The 20,309-nt window shown below is 40.4% G+C and overlaps 1 protein-coding gene across 7 annotated transcripts in view; it reads left to right on the forward strand.

The window, feature by feature from the left end:
• Positions 1-20,309, forward strand: part of EDAR (ectodysplasin A receptor) — a 127,810-nt gene that overhangs the window by 64,920 nt on the left and 42,581 nt on the right. For 6 of the 7 annotated variants that reach the window (XM_075590309.1, XM_075590311.1, XM_075590310.1 and 3 more), the window contains 4 exons: positions 16,686-16,756; positions 17,597-17,719; positions 18,557-18,738; positions 19,540-19,625. In XM_075590309.1, coding sequence (XP_075446424.1) covers positions 16,686-16,756; positions 17,597-17,719; positions 18,557-18,738; positions 19,540-19,625 — 462 coding nt within the window. Of the gene's footprint in view, positions 1-9,512; positions 9,671-16,685; positions 16,757-17,596; positions 17,720-18,556; positions 18,739-19,539; positions 19,626-20,309 lie in introns of those variants that run through there. The other variant, XM_075590313.1, reaches the window with a different exon arrangement.

The raw sequence follows: 20,309 nt of genomic DNA on the forward strand, positions 1-20,309 counted from the left end.
GATATACCAATGTGCATGCAGACATAGGCTGAGTGATTGCAATCTGTGTTGTCAAACATTTACTTTACAAGCATAAAAATAGCGCCAGTGTTTGGCTGGATAACCTGTTTTTATTGTGTTTTACAAGATGAACTTATTTGATATTGAATTGTAATAAATCACAAAGTTTTTTTTTTCTTTTCTATAAACTACGTTCCTTATTATTTTTGTTCATTTTTGATTTACCACAATACTTAGAGGTTCCATGTACAAATAAGCCGTGCCGGCTAAATGTCACGTTAAGGTCTATAGCAGCTGCAGTGTATGATGCCACTACTATGGTTACTACTATCTCTGCCGCAGCTGGGTTAGAGCCAATTTTACCAACCAATTTAGAGATAAGGAGCACTCTGTATGCTACAATTCTGTCTTTCCTTGCATATATATCCCCAGATGCACTCATGTTCTTGCATTGTTCCTTGCATGTTGTATGTGGTCTGTCACCGACATTTTGTATGTGTATGTCTTTATTTATATAGCGCCATTAATGTACATAGCGCTTCACAGCAGTAACACACGTGACAATTATTTCATATCACCTGATTTGTCCCACATAGTGAATGTTGCTTCTTTTTGGGTTTTTTTTAAATGAAGTCAGGACATTAACGGCATAAAAGATGCACTTCGTGACCGCCAACGCAGCTTCAACCTCATACATACGCACCCCCTCTTCTCATAAACATTCAGACTTTTCAGTTGGTTTCATTAGAGGAAACTAATGAAGCTCTCCATGCTCCATTAATCACTGCAGCTGTGTTAGTAATTTAGTCCCCCGTGACAATAAGTGTTTTGTCTTTTACACCAACTAATATAATTTGTAATGGAAATAACAGACAGGACGTGATGTGCACTCTGCAGCGATTTTACTGATTATCCTTAGTTGCTTGTGCCTAACTGCTGCCATCTAGTGGAGTATTGGTAAACCTAGAAAGACGCACTTTTACATTAGTAACACAAGGTATGAATGCCAAATGAATGAAGCTGCAATCTCCCAGAGAAAGGGTATGACGGCTTCAAAACATTAAATAGAAACCGAAGACAAGAGATAAACCTAGTATAAGTCCTATTTTTGTTTGGTATTAGACATTTAGGAATTGGGTTGTTAATCGTCATTATTACATTAATCAGATGTATAATTATTACAGTGCAAGCACCACCATACACGAGTTTGTCAAACATCTCTCTGCAGATAAAACCTTTATGTTCACTGTTCACCTTGTGTGTGATTACATCGTTGGATTTCAGGGGATTTATTAAGAGGAGATGGCGCTACTTTATGTCACGCTAAGTTTAGGAAGATGGGATATCTTGTGTCTGGTATCAGAGTAAAACTGACATGTGACTTTTAGGAACAAATCAACATCTCACGTCACGACGAATCTAATGAGCACAAGTAATAAAATGTATGTACAGCCACAACCAACATGCCTTGTGCATTCTCCTGGATGAGGGGCCCTCTCAAGCCTTGTTCTTGATCTCTGTTAGTATTTCTTTTATTCTTCATATAAGATGTTCCCAGGAAGCATTGTATTATTGGGTATGCTGCTAATTGTACCCTTTTATGTCGTAGACAAAAAAGCTTTAGTTGCCTATCTTTCCAGTAGAACTCACTGACGCATGGTCAGTGTTAAATACAAGTGCAAAGCTAGAGTTTCTGTATCTCCTTGAAGACAAGCAGTAGAAGGACTGTGTTGGTAACATTATAAGTATACATTTTATTTTTGACTTGACATTTTTGCCTTTGAAGCTTGAATGAGATTTCAGACTTGTAAGAACTGCACACTGCAGTGCTGACTGTTTGATTGTCTATGATGTAATTGTGACTGTCCATCCCTAATACTTGCTGTTTTATTGCAATGGGCATCCTATCCTAAATGGAGGACTTTATTTCAATCATATAAACTGATGTTGATAACATGTAGGCATCCATATCCTTTGTCACCCATATCAATATGGGGATGATGTGACTTGCAACCTGAATTTTCCCTTTTACACCAGTAATCAGAAAAAAGAGATAAGCAGCGCACTGCCAGGAAACCAGGTGGTAAAAATGCAACATTCTTTATTCAAAAATAAAATCACCCCAGGGGGTATTGCAGCCTCCTACGCGTTTTGGACACAAAGTCCTTTATCAAGGAGTATACCTAACAGTGTGAAGAACCCTCCTTAAATACATGCCCACAGTGACTTTACCGCTTCAAAATTTGCTGCAAAAACGGGTACGCACGTGACGTCAACACCGGAGCGCGCACACCAGTGCGTGCATCAGATTACCCGCACGCTCAACCGCGCGCAACCCCCCGTGACCTCAGCGAACCATAGGGCAATGTAGCCTAAGGCTGAGTCCCCTCTGGTGCTGAGTGCGCTCATGCTTGGAGAACGCTCCTAGCATGAGGGTAGGGTGTCCTGCATTTACGCGCTCGTGGGGGGAGCATTGCGGGTAGTTGAGTGCGCTGGAAAGTTAGATTTTTTTGTTTACCTAAGCCCCGAGCGTGCGTGAACGTGTGTGCCTGCGCATGAGCACGCACACAGCATGAGCGGGGACTTGCATATATCTATATATGAAAGTAAGCGCCACAAGCGCTGCCCGCTCAGCGCTAGCAGGGACGCAGCCTTAGCAGGACCAATGAGACAGAGCGCTAAGGTCCCTCTCCCCCGGCCCCCGAGGTCCCTCACACGAGAGCAGGAGACAGAGGCAGGTGAACCGGACAAAAAGAAAGCCGCCCACCACAACCCACACCGCCCTCACACTCCCCGAGGACCCCCTGATGCCAAAAACCAGGGGAAGGGTACCCCCCACACATACCGCCCCCCAGCCCACCTAAAATAAAGGCAAGCCACCATGCAATAGATGGACCAATAGCCAAAGAGAAGTGGCTGTGTAGTCCGTCCTCCCTCCCCCCTTGCAATGGTGGCCTATTGTCCCACAATCCAGCGCAAAAAAACAGTGGCAAAGATAAAAATAATAACATGATAAGAAGTAAATACATCACTCTATAAAAACAACTGTAATAAATGCATATGGTCCAGAACTCTATACCAAATACACAAACAAAGACAAACAAAACATCCTCCTTAGGCCGTGCCTATAGTGCCGCCAAAAGTTATATTTCGCCGGGCCGTGGCGTCGCGTGTTTCTGGCAATTTGATTGGTTCAAGGGCCGTCACGTGACGCGACAGCCCTTGAAAAATCAGATTTTGCCGGCTACCAGTTTTCGCGATGGCGACGTCGCTCCGTCACGCTTACTATAAGCGCACGCGGCGGCAATGCATTTGTTTTCAGGCTACGTCGCGTCGCTGTCGCCGGCACGGCCATGCACGGCCTTAGTTACATTCCTTTCTTAAACCATAACATAATTCTAACAGGTTACAAAAAAAAAGGGAGAAATGCTTGTATGCAATATATAATTACAGATACAGAAATATATATAAAAACAAATTTGCCTGTTAGTACAAAGCAACTTCCCTAGGGTGAGAGTTGAATGCAGAATGAATGTAAGATGCCGCATAGAATCATCTCCTTATTGAATATTTGTTATTGGTAATCCAAGAATTTAAAGAATGCATAAAACCATATAATGTTCAATGTTCATATAGGAAAAGGTAAATGAAAGGGAAGGGAAAGGGGGAGTGGGGAGTGGAGGGAGGAGGTAGGGGGAGAAGGGGGGAAGGGGAAGGTGGAGGAAGGGGAAGAAAGGGAAAGGGGATGGGTGGGTGGGTGGAGAATGAGAAAAGAGAGCCTGCGAAAAGAGCCATATTGAATCATATTATCACCAACTTAATGACAGAAATGACGAAGATCATTATCCTTACATAACAAATACGGGATACACAAGTTTGGAGAAACTTAAGTCAAAAAATGACCGAGATTCCATTCAACATTTAGACCACAGGGAGCACGAGACGTCAACATGAAAATCCAATATGCCTCCCTGCGGTCCAAAAGGTTGAGTTTGTTCCCCCTCGTTCATTTAAAGAGATTTTTTCAATACCCCTATCAGATTTTTTGCTCTACCATGTATACATTGCGTAAAATGTTTAGATAAGGGGTGGGAGCAATCCTTTTCCTAATCCTAATCCTTTTATTAATTAATCTTAAATGCTCCATCACTCTGGTTTTTAGAGCTCGGGTAGTTCGACCTACATAATTAGCTCCACACCCACACGTTAGCAAGTATACTACATATTGTGTATCGCAGGTAACGTGGGATTTAATTTGAAAAGTTTTTTTCGAATTGGAACCTGAAAAACATCTGAAGGAGCCCTTTGTGGTGAAGATCTGAGGGGCTGCACGGGGAGACGCAATATGACTAGGAGCTACAAAAGATGCGATTGTCTTTGCTCTCCTGTAAACAAAACGGGGCCCCTTTTCCACATAGTCTGCCAAACTGTGGTCCATACACAATAGGTCCCAAAGCTTACGCACAATCTGCTGGACCTGAGTGCTAGATCTACTGAACAGTGTGATAAGTAAAGGAATATCATCCCTATCCAATTTAGCAATTTTCTTGTTTGTTGTAATTAATTTTAGAAATTTTTTGATTGTGATGTTGTTGTGTATTTGTCTGTAAATTACTTATTTCCCTTACCCCCGTCAGGGGTCCTCCCCTCTTGGGATCCAGTAGCGACTGTCTGTCAACTGCCAAAACTTCTTCAAAGGTGCGTTGTAAGTCTTCCGGTTTGTATCCCCTTTGGACAAATCTAGTGCACAATTCCTCAGACTGACAGATGAAGTCCTCAAGAGTAGAACAATTTCTCCTCAGTCTGAGGAATTGGCCTTTAGGAATACCCTTAATGACTGCCCGGGGGTGGCAGCTGTCCGCCTTCAGAAACACATTACGTGAATTTAATTTTCTGAATGTGTCCGTCTGGATGTTTTTATTCATATCTACAAAAAGTAGAAGGTCCAGATAGTGTATGTGATGGTGATTAAACTTAAAAGTGAATTTCAAATTGAAAGAATTTTGATTAATAAAATTTAAAAAAGCGTGAAGTGCTACCAAATCATAATAAGATCGTCGATAAAACGTTTGTAAAAGGTGATGTGATTTCTAAATGGATGTTGAGCACTAAAAATAAAGTGTGATTTCCACCACCCCATAAACAAATTAGCGCAAGAAGGAGCAAAGCTTGTGCCCATTGCAGTACCTTGTAACTGCAAATAATATTTGTGATCAAATAAAAAATAATTGTGAGCGAGTAAAAACCAAATTGAATATAAGATAAATGTGGTGTTAAACTCATTAGTATCTGGACCATCTATAAAGTGGAGGACAGCTGCCAACCCCTGGTCATGTTTGATCACTGAGTACAAGAAGGTAACATCCAGGGTGACCGAGACCAACTGGTCCCCCCATTTGATGTCTTGCAAATAAGTAATGAGGTCCCTAGAGTCCAACAAGAAGGAAGGAAGGCCCCCTGCATACGGTTGCAGGAACTTGTCAACATACTTTGATAAACCATCTCCCAAAGATCCAATGGACGAGATAATTGGTCTACCCGGATGGTCGACAAATGTCTTGTGGATCTTTGGGAGATGGTAAAAATCTGGAATGACTGGATTGGGATTCAAGAGATATTTGATTTCATCTTTGTTCAAATCCTTGGTTTCTAATCCAAGTTCAATAAGATCTTGGTAGGGTCTCAGGAAAACCTTTGTGGGGTCTGTTGGTAGCTCAGAGTAGGTTGTAGCATTCCCCAATTGGTGATATGCCTTTGTGGAGTATTGTAAACCTAGAAAGAAGCACATTTACATTAGTAACACAAGATATGAATGCCAAATGAATGAAGCTGCAATCTCCCAGAGAAAGGGTATGACGGCTTCAAAACATTAAATAGAAATCGAAGACAAGAGCTAGAGTTACAATTACAATGCTACAGCATGCTTGCTATAATGCCATATTGATAACCCTAGTATAAATCCTATTTTTGTTAGGTATTAGACATTTAGAAATTGGGTTTTTCATCGTCATTATCACATTAATCAGATGTATAATTATTACAGTGCAAGCACCATCATACACGAGTTTGTCAAAGATCTCTCTGCAGATACAGTAAAACCTTTATGTTCACTGTTCACCTTGTGTGTGATTACATCATTGGATTTTAGGGGATTTATTAAGAGGAGATGACGCTACTTTATGTCCCGCTAAGTTTAGGAAGATGGGATATCTTGTGTCTGGTATCAGAGTTAAACTGACATTATGTGACTTTTAGGAACACATCAACATCTCACGTCACGATGAATCTAATGAGCACAAGTAATAAAATGTATGTACAGCCACAACCAACATGCCTTGTGCATTCTGGTGGATGAGGGGCGCTCTCAAGCCTTGTTCTTGATCCCTGTTAGTATTTCTTTTATTCTTCATATAAGGTGTTCCCAGGAAGCATTGTATTATTGGGTATGCTGCAAATACTATACATGGCTAAGTAACCCATTATAACCCTGGTACACTGTGTTTTTGCACAGTTTAGTGCAGGTACCACAGTTTGTGTGACAGATAACCCTGTTAGAATAAGAATATACAGTTAAGGCAGCTCCAGACTTGCCCTTCTTGCTCCCTTATCCCTCACTGGTCCTAGCACCACCTGCAGCAATAATCACCTTCAGATCTACAATGACTTCCATACAGGTGAACAAAGGCGAATTCTTTACTGGATAGTTAATTAACATTGGTGCATATCAACTGGTGGATGTCTGGTAATACACAGTTTCTTTTGTACGTTTTTACTTCACAAGGTTGCAATTAAATAAGTGTTACACATAAGATATGTGTGTGGATTGTATGCATGGAATATGAACGGCAGCGCAATGTTTAAGATCCAAATTATAGCCATCCAATCCATTTTTATTTTCTCACTACTTATAACCAAATGTCATCACTTAGACAATGCACATTGAAATCAATCTCACCTGGAATTTAAGTCAAGTATTCCAGACCTCATGGCACTATATATATTGAATCGGCAAAAACTGCATATGCTCATTGATTAAACATAATCTCATTCTTCTGGCCTTTGTTACGGTACAATTAATGTTAAGCATGTCATGCACTGCCATGGCAAAACCTGCTTATTTTCCATATTAACAGTATTTGCATATAGTCATTTCAATGTATGCTGTAATGCATAAAATATGGCGGATTGCTACCTCAAAGATTTTACAATGTAATTATTGGAACTTGATGCAGAAATAACAGAAAGCTGGCAGGAAATACATGTACCCTGATTTTCCTACACAATGCCTAGGAGCAGTAGTGCCACTTGCTTAGCAACTTTGAAACAAAGCTTCATTTGTTTCCAGGTTACTGTAGCTTGTTCAGCTAATTTCTGCGTACATACAGTATGGGTCTCTACTAGCATCATTATTCCAATCCCTCCTTTTTCCATGCTTTAGCAACAAAGCTCTTTAAACTGATATTCTGCAACAGTAATCACTGGCTTCATAACCAGTTAATAGTACCAGGTGTCATTGCTCCCCCCGGAGATCAGTCTGTCGGATGCGCTCTGAATCCCACTGGTTTTAGGGGGAGTAGGATGCGGAAGTTATTCTTGGCCTTCAACTTTGTAGTCGCTTGTCACAAAACTCTAGTGAGCCTGAGCTAGGCACAAAGTAGGGGGTGGTGTGTGTGTATCAGCGTGTGTGTATCAGCGTGTGTGAGGAGGGCATTTGAGGGGGGAGGGAGTGGGAGCTGCTTACCTTCCAGCAGTAACAGCAATTGGGTTACTAGGATTAGTCCAACATATCGGGACTGTTTAATCATTTCAAATATCACATAGCTAAAAAGTATTATCATGCAGTGTGCAGCTCCCAAAATTGTGTTGCTCTATCTTGCGCCTGACCAACAGAAGGTGTGCTTATTATTGGTAAGGTTTTGGTAACGCTGCGCCCGGCGGCGAGCACGTCCGCGTGCGCGTTCCTCACCAGCAGGGGTATCCTACTTGAGCCGGTCCCAGTCCCCCCCTCGCTGCACGGCTCACAACGTGCTGTGACGCGTCAGCCGCCAGGGGATGCAAGAAAATTGTGATCCCGGGCGGTGATGCGTCACGTGGTGCGCTAATGAGCCTATCAGCGGCGGGGGCGGGAGCGGGAGCTGTCAGAGAGCTTCCTCCACAAGGTAGTGGGTGGTGTGTGTGTATCAGCGTGTGTGTATCAGCGTGTGTGAGGAGGGCATTTGAGGGGGAAGGGGGAGGGAGTGGGAGCTGCTTACCTTCCAGCAGCCCGCAGCAGCTCCCTCCTGCAGCCCGGGAGACCGAGCCCATGGAGGGAGGGGAGGGTCCCCTCCGCTCAAACCACGCCCCCCTCCGCTCAGACCACGGCCGCCGCTCCCGCCAGACCGCAGATAGCGGTCTGTGCCTCTCAGCGCGCTGCCTGCATGCAGTGCGGGCGCGCTGACTGAGGGAGCGGGGCCGTAGCCTAACAAGGCTGAGGAGAGTTGCTACTTTTACCTTTCTTTGCAGCATTTGTCTTTTACATCCGGGAATTTTAGATTTTACAGAAAGACAGATGTAATTCATTTCTTAAGAGAAACCCTCTGTTAACCAGCTGTAGTTTTCTAAAAAAACCTGCTGTATACGCCAGCCCTGATCACTGCATTCAGGAATTGCTGCAGCATTTTGTTAAAGATGAGATCATCCATATGCATTGTACATCCCGTTTAAATTGTTACGTTATTCATGGGCCTTAATCTGACGATAATACATATCTTGAACACCCCCTCCATGCTGGATAGGCCTGTGAAATGTGATGCTGGTCCCCCAGCACCGAAGGGGTAGAAATTACAAAACAAATATTGACTAAGGTTGAACATTTAAATTCCTAAATGATATTATTTGTTTACAACTTCAATAGGTTACTATGTTGGACTCCACTTACTGAGCAATGTCATTTGTTTGTAATAACCCCTTCAGTGCCCCAATGACGTACAGTATATGTCATGAAAAATGCAACCCCAGAGGGCCCTTATGCTGTACGTCATGGCCACTTACTTCGTTTCGTGGGGCTCTCTGCGAACTTGCGCAAGGGGCGGGGCTACACGCAAGGGGTGGACCTTCCCCATCACTTCCGGCGACCGAAACAGATCACGTAATCTCTCCGAAGAGGACTAACGGGGTTAAGTTATTTTGACAGCACACAGAGTTCATTGAAGTGGGAGTCAGGAAGACCATCCAATCAAACTTTCAGACATTAAGTTTTGTACTTCATCCTCCAAAAAAAAAGGTAGAGAGGATATGCATTGGCATATGATGTATTGAAGACTGTAAAACCTCAAACTGTAACGATGTTGCCACCATGTCAGCTAGCTATCCTAAGGCAATGGTTACCACCAGTCTCACACATGAAGGACATTCGGTTTCCTGAACACCAGCTTAATTGCAGGTTTCATTAGTTAAGTAACAGTTTCTCAAAGACCTTTGTCTGTTTCATTCAGAACTTCCACAACCTTTTTTTTTTTTATGTGGGTGGATAGGAGGCAGGGCTGTCAGGTCCTTCACCTCACCAGTGAGCGGAGAGGATAAAAGGAAAAAAAGGCTAACGTACAGTCCCAACAACCTAATGCACTGACTGGATAAATGCCTGCACTGCTCACTACCCTGGATCTCTGCCTTCTCTCCCTAAATTATTTGTGTGAGTATTTTTTTTTGTGCTATTAATATTAGTTTAAGCTATTGTGCACTGCAATCAGCTGTATCATATAGTGATTCTTCCAGAGCCTGGTCAAAACTTATTAATGTCTGACATGTTACAAAACACTTCTATGGTGATTTCTACTAAGTGAGGCAGCATCTCGCATGTATTAATCATGCTGTAAAAAGTGGACCAAAATGATCAGGGTAGTAGAAACTTTATATAACTTTCTGTATATAACTTTCTGTACAGTATATAACTTTCTGACAACTACCTTACAAGAGAGGAGATGCTGTATATGTTTGACAAGTAGAATTCTGCTCTCTCTGTATAAGCAAAAGGGGGATTAACATTCTTTTAGGTCTTGTCACTGACTTAAGCATGTATACTAAAAGTCAGAAAGTTTCCTTAACCCCTGAACTACATCTGTCAATTTACAGTACAGTACATCTCAGACAGGTTAACTCGGAAGATAAGTACATTTAATGGAGAGGTCATTTTATCCTCTATGTAAATATGTGCATTTTACTGAAAAAGCTTATTTGTAGAAGACATTCATTGCATGTTTAATGTACAAATAGAAAGTTGTATATACAGTAATTATCTAAAGTAATTGCAACATATTATATGAAGTCAAAGATGATAATAATTCCACATATTCAGCCATTATTTTTTTCCCTGCTGTAACTTCTACGGAGCAGATTAAATGTATACACCATCTTTGGATATATGAATACAAATTTCCACCGAGTCCGCGCGGGTATCTGTGGAAATGTTTCTGTAGAAGCCATACGTTTGTATAAGACTGTTATAAACCCACCAATTAATCTATTGGATTTCAAACACAATCAGCATTTGAATTGATCAAAAAATAATAATTTAATGGTAAATGCAAATTATGCAGAGCAAAAATAGGTTTTCTACATTATTACTCTTTTTCATGCACTGGTTTGACCAATGGTTTTTATTCATTAAGTGAATATTGTTTATTAACATTTTTCCATCTGTGTGCAGTGAAACATTCTGGTTCAACATAAAAATATGTATATTCCCTTATAAGCCACATAGTTATTTTTTCTATATTATTATTATTCAATTAAAAAAACTCTGAATATGTATTGCGATTGCATTGTCAAAACTATATATATATATGCTCGTCAAACAAACATTCTTTCCCCCACAGTAATAGTTGCATGGATATTGTGGGAAGGCTTGTGTTCTGCACAGGCACAACGAATGGAACATTTCTTCTGAAGTTCTTAAAAAATTCATTGGTTTATATTGTGTGTTTGTGTGTGTGTGTGTGTGTGTGTGTGTGTACTCAATCGATAGGTAGAAAGCTGCTGACAGGCACAGCACAAAGCAGTGTCCTCACTCAGAGGCGCTAACCCCAATCCAGCGATCATCCATAATTGATTACATCTCCATAAACTTGTAGTCATAGCGGATTTAAAGGCACTTTTATTGCAGAAACACAGCACCACAAAATTGCAGGCGCCACTTGCACCCTTCATCAGGTACTCACAGAAATATGTGTTTGTGCAGAACACAAACATTTCTCCCGCTGACGTCTTGTAGCGGGACACACAGAACGCACCAGCTGGAGCGGACACCATTGTGTTTGAATTAAGCGCATATGAAAAAGGGGCATGGCTAAGGCATTATATAACAAACTTTATATAACTTTCTCACTACTATCGTTCAAGAGAAGAGATGCTGTATATGTTTGACAAATAGAATTCTCCTCCCTCCCTCTCTCTCTCTAAGCAAAATGGTGATTACCATTCTTTTAGGTCTTGTCACTGACTTAAGCATTTATACTATCGTCTACAGATCTAATAATGTCTGCTACATCTGTAACTGCAGTGGAGGAGTGTACCTTTGTATCCGCTGTGTGCTCTCAATTATATACTATGTTATTCTTCACCGCCATATCCATCTTCTATCTTCTAGATTTGACTGCACTCATTTTCATTTTTTTATATACTGTATCTTCATATTTGTTCTAAGTTATAATACATAAAGTATATGAACACTTTACCTCAAGTACAATACTATATGTTGAGAAAGTTGGTCCAGTAAAAGGTATCTCAACCTGCAAAAAAAAGCTTGTACTCTTCAATGCAATATCTAGAAAACTCCAGTACAGGCATATCCCGGTTTAAGGATACTCACTTTAAGTATACTCGCGAGTAAGGACATATCGCCCAATAGGCAAACAGCAGCTCACGCATGCGCCTGTCAGCACGTCCTGAACAGCAATACCAGCTCCCTACTTGTACCGAAGCTGTGCGCAAGCGGGAAGACTATGGAGCCTGCTACAAATGTGTTATTTACATCAGTTATGCACGTATATGACGATTGCAGTACAATACATGCATCAATAAGTGGAAAAAAGGTAGTGCTTCACTTTAAGTACATTTTCGCTTTACATACATGCTGCGGTCCCATTGAGTACGTTAATGCGGGGTATGCCTGTACTGTACGTCACTCCTCTTTCATACTACAGTATTAAGAAACTTAACACAAGGCATAAAGGAGGGTGCACACTTGCACAGCGCACTGCTTCACAGGCACACACACCCTACCCTAGGCAGGGACAACCACTGGCCTCAGCTATCATTAAGCAGATAGCCGTGTGGCAACTGAACTGTAGGTCAGAGTCAGAAAAAAAAAGTACCATAGGAAGAGATGTGTTTTTTTATCATGATAAATAAAAGAAAGAGAGGTGGCTGATGATGTTATCCTGCTGTTGTAGAATCACGCAAACAATGTTCTGTTAACACTTTAGCATCCTCAAATTCAAGTAATAAATGACCACACTTCACTGTAATAAATAATCTCCAGCACCATAAGGCTTTGTGGAGTTGTTTTTGTTTTGTTTTTAAGTACTGTACAGTACTTAGTACTACTCAATTTGTAGCTATTTAACATGCAACACATGTACTATTGTTACTACAAACACTCTACAATTGCATTTGGATCCCGGCGAACTTGTTTGAGTTGTTTCATTACAGCAGAGATTCTTAATCCATAGTTTCATAAGTATATATGTATATAAATACAGTTAAATTGTTTACATGATGGATCACTGTCATATATACAATTCTCACCATATAACTTTTCTTTGAGTTTCTTAACATGTTATTATTTTTATACCCAGTTGCGTGTGAATGATAACATTCAGGGTAGGTAGGTGTTACTAGTCAAATTGTTCATTAAAGCAGAGGAGGTTTGACACTGCACGTAAAAATCAAAAATGAAAGTAAAATGTGTATATACAGAGTAAAGAAAATGATCACCTCTTTCATATTGTGAAGCATTGCACACACGGATAGTGGTGTGTGAAAATAAAATATTATGTTATCTCAACTTTCCGATGCAGAATGGGAAAGGTTAAGCTTGTTCAATAAGCAAAGTGTTGCTTCCTATACAAATATATAGGCAAGTACCACTAGCAGGGCTTGGAAACCCAAAACACACCTTAAAACTGCACTAATAAAAAAGAACTGAGAAGTGGAATTATTATAAAAGAGGTGCGACTGTCTATGTATTTTTGTAATAATTATGGAAGAATATTAAGACTGTCTTTTTTTAACCTGGTTTTTATACTCTACTGCTCCTGGTCCACACTCTTCAGAATTGTGCTCTAAAACAAGACCTCCTTCTCAACGTTCCTACAAATAGTGATGTCTATATATTATACTGTGCTTTCACAGGGGGGAGTTACAGAATCAGGAACAGTTTTTATCAGGACTCAGCATATCTGCAGGTATATGGAGAGGGAAGTATCTATGGCTAGACGCGTGGGTAGCAAAGTACTTGTCACTCAGGTATCTCTGAAGCACACCTGGAGTTAACCTAATGCCCTGGGGATGTCCTTGTGGCACCACAATTTCCTGCTGCGTCTTCTACATATAAAGAATGTCCCTGTTTGAGGAGGCAGTTGGACGATACGCAGCACTATGCTTCTTTTGTCAGCATGGAAGAGCAAACAGGATAACAATTGTTTTATGTATCTGTGTTATAAATTCAAACATAATATTCCTTTCTAAACAATTATATTTTTGTGCTTTTTGGGGGTCTAATTAGTAAAGCAGGATTTCATCACAAGGCTGTGCATATCCACAAATGTGCAGCCAGCATTTGTTTTTTAGGTCAAATTGGAAAATGTCCTTTCAGAACATCCGAATGTAGCCATTTCATAAACTCCAATTCTAAGCCTCCAGGATTGCAGTGGTGGGTGCAGTGTATTCTTTTTCTTGTTTTTACAGGTTTTATGAAAGAGATGGGCCCGAGTCATAGGGTGCTCTTTGTTATTAATATTAAAGCTTAATATTCTAACTAAAATCAACGATTCTTTGAAATATAAACACATATGGCAGCATATAGCCATGCAGGAATGCAAAAGGCTATTGAAAATTGCTTATGCGCACCAACCCAAAAGAAGCCTGCAGACTTTTTCTTCTGTTCTCAATCCACAGCTACTTTGGGGATACGTATCTCCAAAATTAAAGTTTGTAAATAAACATTGTCACCCTGGGTCTCAGAATAGTCTTTTTCAGAATATCTAGAAGGGGTTGCAATATCAGATGTAGAATAAAGCATAACAGCATAACAGCCGTAAACTGAAAATCAATTGCTTGGATTTTTGGAGGAAACAAGATAGGCCTTCTTGCCCCTTGTTGTACAGTAGTTGCCTTTGGCAAATGACAATTCTACAAAGGTACTATACCTGCTCTTGGAGCATTGATCAAATATTGCAAATCCAGTCAAACTAGTACACCATTAAGATTAGGACTAGGAGAAGCAAGGGAAGCATAGAGAGAAGAGGGAGCTTTTCACGCTGAGAAAGTACAAATATTATTCATTTATTATTTTCATTTTTTAGATCGCAATCATGGACTCTCCCTAATAAATCAGGAGAGGATTTTCCTTTCTGCAATCCTCAATCATTTTCATCATACCCTTTCATCTAGACACTTGTTGAAATATCTTTGTCTAGCTTACAAATGTGTTTAAAAGTATTGTGCTGAGATCTCTCCTTTTTTCTTTACTGTCTTGAGCCTAAGTTGTCATCAGGCTCCAGATCACCTCATCAAACCCAGCTGTATACATTTAGGCGATACTGGTTTTAAAGGCTACCGAGACGTTTAACAAATGTACGTACAGAAATGACATCCAATGTTAGAACATTCTGAGGACAGAAATACTATTGGGAAAAACATCTACTTCTTTTGAAGCCATTTATGTTCCTTGTATGTTGCTCCAGCATTTGTTAGAATACATTCTAACAAAGTAGTATTGTGTTCCCCTTTTGGCCACAGTCTTGAAGCTGCGCGTTCACTCAGTCTTGACTTGTTGAGGAATGATAATTGGCACATGGAATCGGCCCAACTCAGTTGATGGTCAGAATTTAGTCTTGAGCCTTGCATTGTCACAGTAGAACATTTCTACTCTTGTCTGTTGAAACCAGGTGAGGAGCACTGGTGTCGACTATTGTGATGTAGTTGACTACTCCTCTTGCTAGTTCTCCAGCAGTGCAGGGGTGAAAGAATAATAAGCCAAATCCACACCTCTGGAAATGTTCCAAAGTAACCAACCTTAGGTGGGTAGAATGATTAGCCAAATTAAACATACTTCTTAGCTACTGTCAAATAAATGCACATATTGCATTCTCATGAAGAAGTGAAGACTGCATTTCTGCTAATGGGAAGGATCAAACTGGAAATATGGAAGTGGGAACTTGTTTCTTTTATTGATCCAAGAGTCTTTTTCTAAACAAATTTGCTTACATTTCAGCTTACTCTTACCCCAGCTACTTGTCTTAACCAGCTCGATAGCTTGAAGGAAATATGATGACGAGTTCATGTTCTGGTTGGGTAGTGAATAACCTTAATTTCCTCTGGTATAGTGTAAACAATGTCACACAGTTAATGGCAGACTCCCACTTGCTGTGCAGCGCTTAGGTCAAGGAAAACCAAAAAAACAGCACACGGGTTTAATCCTGTACCCAAGCTTCCTCCATTGATCTCCATACACCCCTCCTCCCCCCCACCCCCAACCCCCCCATCCTTCTCATTCTTTTTTTAATGCACAGTCCCAGCCTTGGGGCATGTAAATGTTGCACTGTCTGGTACAGAGTGCAGAAGCACTAAACTGTACTGGATGTCCTGCAGTCCATTTCCCATCTCAATGGACTGTCAATTGGTTAAATTTATTTGAATCAGCAACTAAATGATACCTACAAATGTATGTTAGAATTAGAATTAGGTTTCGAGTCGTAGACCATTTTTGCTGCAGTAGTATTACAAATACAGTACCACACAATGGGTGATGGCCAACTCTGATTTCCAAACCTAATCAAAATAAAATTAAATTCATCTACGAAAGGATTTTATCACTAAAATATCATCTTTAATATTCACAATAGATCCAAGCAAAGATTCAATAGTTTTATTGTAAGTCGTTTTTCCACATGGATTTTTATCAAGGGAATAATTGTACTTAACGTTCTTTTTGCTTAACTTTGTTATGCCAGTTACATAAAATATCTGTTTACCTCACATTTTGTATGTAGATTTATATATTTTAATAAACTAGTTTAGAAATTAATAGTTTTTACAATAATATATTAATTGACTTTTTACATGTATATACATTTTACTATGTATCACATCAATGATTGGTAGTCTGCACACTGTATGTGTTATGCCGCCCACCCTAACTGGACATTGCAACATGATTTCGTTTGGGAATTATTGTAGAGATACACTAATGTGCAGTATGTGATATTAGTGGATTAATTCTATGGAATGGAACACTGTTACAGGCAAGATCTAGTCTATCATTATTAATGTAATATGTGCTGAAACAGACAATGCTAATGTATTATCACATACGCTGTAAACTTTGTAACCAGAATAGTTTAGTTAAGTATGCTTGTTGGACATTGAGTATCTCTTGGGTCTGATTACAATTCTCATTGATATAATAATTGCTGCTTTTCTCACAGGTAAAAAACACAAGAGGAACATGAGTCTGCAGGGTGACAGTAAATGGACCCATATATTCCCCTTTCTAATGGTAAGTATGTTACATTTATGTTTCTAGTATTTTAGATAATTCAGTACATATTACAATATGCAACCATAGAATAGGTTGGATATTTAGAACAAACTGCCTAAACAATGAAACTCAAAACTGAGTTCAATATTTGTCCATTTGTTTGGATAGTGAAACACCTCTCCAGATGTTTACAAATGCACTTCCATTTTGTGCCAGTGGCTCCATCAAATGAGAAGCTTGTGTCGTTAATCATGTTTCTTACACCGGTTCCAAGTTATTAGCCGGAGTAGTTAACTAAATCACAGGCCTAGAGAATTTTCTGATGCAGAAAAAGGCACAGGATTTAATATTTATTTTATTATTATACATGCATCATGTAAGCCTTTTGCAAAATGCCAGGGCTGCAGTTTTAGCTAGGGTTACATTTATATCATCATCAGTATTTCAGGGTTAAATGTATATTGTTTGCAAACGACTTCATTCATTTACTAATAAACTGACTTCTGAAAATGCTGACGTGATCTCATCATCAGAAGTTAACTCTGATATCAAAATAATACTGTGTGTCATTGAGGACCGTGAACTAGACAGAATATCCTTAGCTTGCCTACTAATTATATTCATGGCCATGCTCGAGTACCTTCTTACATTAGGCACAAGTATAATTACACATACTGTAAATGGTGTGATAAATAATGTAAACAGTAATGACAAGTGTATGAAAACCAGTGCCACATGTTTATCTTTAATGGTCATCTCAAGCTTTAAATATTGATTCCCAGAACCTGGAGAGCACTGGAAGCGTAACTCCCTATGTACCTGTGTTCGCGTTACCGGATATATTTATCTTCCTGACAGGTGTCACTTGTATATTCAGCTCAGGCTGAGTATGCCAACTGTGGTGAAAATGAATATTATAATCAGACAACTGGTATGTGCCATAGCTGTCCAGAATGTGAGCTGGGTGAAGAGCCATACATGGTAAGCTTGGGCCCTAAGTGATTTGACAAAAGCAATTATAGAGCATTACTTGATACAGTACATTTAATATAAAGAATAACATACATCATGCCCCCAAACATTCTAACATACAGTAATACTACATCACATGCTTTAGCATCAACATACACAGTACAGTTGTACACAAAAATATGTTTTTTCAACTAGACATTGTATACTGTAAATTTACACACTACTATGTACTTCTTGCATTTCACGTATGGCGCTTATCTGGATATTACAATGTTAAAGTTGCTCAGATGAAGGGTGAGCAAACATTTTTGTCTGTGCTCCCCTTCCTGCTCTCCCCCCACCCCACCCCGCGTCCACCTTACCTTTTCTCCAGCATTTTCTGATGTCACAGCGCCATGTGACATCGCGTTGACATGGAAATGTGAAGTCATGTGAACCCAGCGGTGTCATTTGACACTGCATTGCCATGGCGACACGTCACCAGAAGCCGCCGGAGACAAGGTAAGGGACTTACAGAGGTCTCGTGCGCTACCCTGGCATTTTATTTAAATGTTGTGGGGAAGAACACGGGGCCCCTGTAAGCGCTGCGCCCTCCCCAGAAAATGTTGCCCTCCCCCAGTTTGCGCACCCTTGGCTTAGATAACTCTGGTAAATTACCATTATACTACCACCTTAATGGCGGTTCTTTTGTTGTCTAGTGGTTCCCAGAACAAAAAAGATCCCATGGTTTAGCTGCATAGCACCCTTCCTTCCCCCAATTCCCATGCAGAGAAAAAAAGAGCAGCCGGATTGCTGTTTTTAACATTTGGGAATAGTTTCCAGTATCGAAACCATTTGTCATTGTAGACTTGCGGATATGGCATCAAAGATGAAGACTATGGGTGTGTTCCTTGCCTATCAGGCAAGTATTCAAAAGGAGGCTACCAAATATGCAGACGACACAAGGACTGCGAAGGTTTTTACCGGTCCACTGTTCTAATTCCTGGGGACAGCGAGAATGATTCGGAATGTGGGCCCTGCCTTCCTGGGTAAGATTGTGTGCCCTGTGGTTTTGGTGCTAAGGCTAAGACATGAGGTGGTAATTAGAGCCACGTTGCTTTTAACCTGTCTTTTGTGGTATTACATTTCTGCCAGTACCGATTGGGGCACTATCGCATGGAAACTCCCACTGAAGCTTCAATGGGAGTTTGCGAGCGATAGTGCCTTGATGGTACTATTTAAGTTTATTGAGTACCCCCTTTATCTCTTGTTTTTATCAAATTGGTCTAAACAACCTAATTACCTGTGGTTTTGCATGAAATACACAAAGACCCACTTACTATGCGGTACTATTCTAGAAGACTTTTTCCAGTACAAGAAGATATGTTACAGTCCATGGAGGTGAGAGGGCTGGAAGGAGTCGTCTGAATAGCTGAATAGCACTGCTTAGTAAATATGGCCCAAAACCATTAGTTAAATGTCAGCAACTAATCTCACAATCATGCAGGCTCATTCAGCACCGAGTCAGAACTCTCTGATCTGTCTGTTATAAAACAGGTTAGTTTGGGGTTATAATACCTTCCAATTGACAAAAATAAAAGCTCCTCATAAATAAAGGTGCTCATAAATAAAGGTGCTCATAAATAAAGGTGCTCACAAGTATTTGAGCTCTTGTAGCCACAGGGCTGCATCTAAAAAAATAAAAATGAAAACCCCTTTAAAAAAAACGAAATATATGAAGAGCGTATCAAGTTGGTGCATTGAAAGGTATCACAACCTGCACTTGCGTTCATACTTGTCTAGGTTTAATATTGCAACTAACAGTTGCTGCATCATGTCATTCATCCCAGGTACTACATATTGGAGAAAAGTTCTAGGAACACCTATGGGATGGTTTGCCACTCTTGCCTATTGGCACCTCCAAACATCAAGGAATGTAAGTACCCTGCCATGACTGGTGCTTTGCTTCACTACAGACACACTGATGAGCTAGCTCTACAGTTATTGAAGTCAATGGAAGTTTCCGTACAATAGTGTCCGGATCTGTTGTGTTTCTCACCTCTCAGGCAGGCAAGGCTAAGGAGAGAAAAGATAGAGGAGATGAGAGAGAGAGAGAGACAGAGGGAAGAGTTCCATGGTTGTAATCTAGATTCATATAATGGATTGTCTCCCTATCCTTTCCTCATGTCTCCTTCATCTTGTCTGCCTGGGGATTGCGAGAAACCTTAGCGCGATTTTCCCTGCCAAATGCAATCTCGCCGTTTATTGAATACCGAATCTTGCGAGGTTTCTTCATTTGCACAACACATGAATTTGTACAGCCGTAACCAAATTGTGACATAAAAGTTAATGAAACATTAAGATGTGTTTCCATGGATGATTGTCAGCTTTCGTATGGCAACGCCATTCTCGCAGTGTAATGAATAGACCCTTATGTGGTCACCACGTGTCAATGTTTTGGGCAGTCAATCATGAAGCAGGTATAGGCTTTAGGGCCCAACAATGGCTCTCATCACTTTGGAATAGCCCTCTGTAAAATAAACCGGATACTAAACAAAACACAGAACCCAGGAGGTTTTGAATTAGTGATACGTGGGAGTTCCCACCGACTCCGAGCTGA

This window comes from Ascaphus truei, chromosome 3 (genome assembly GCF_040206685.1).
Source record: "Ascaphus truei isolate aAscTru1 chromosome 3, aAscTru1.hap1, whole genome shotgun sequence".
NCBI classification, from domain to species: domain Eukaryota; kingdom Metazoa; phylum Chordata; class Amphibia; order Anura; family Ascaphidae; genus Ascaphus; species Ascaphus truei.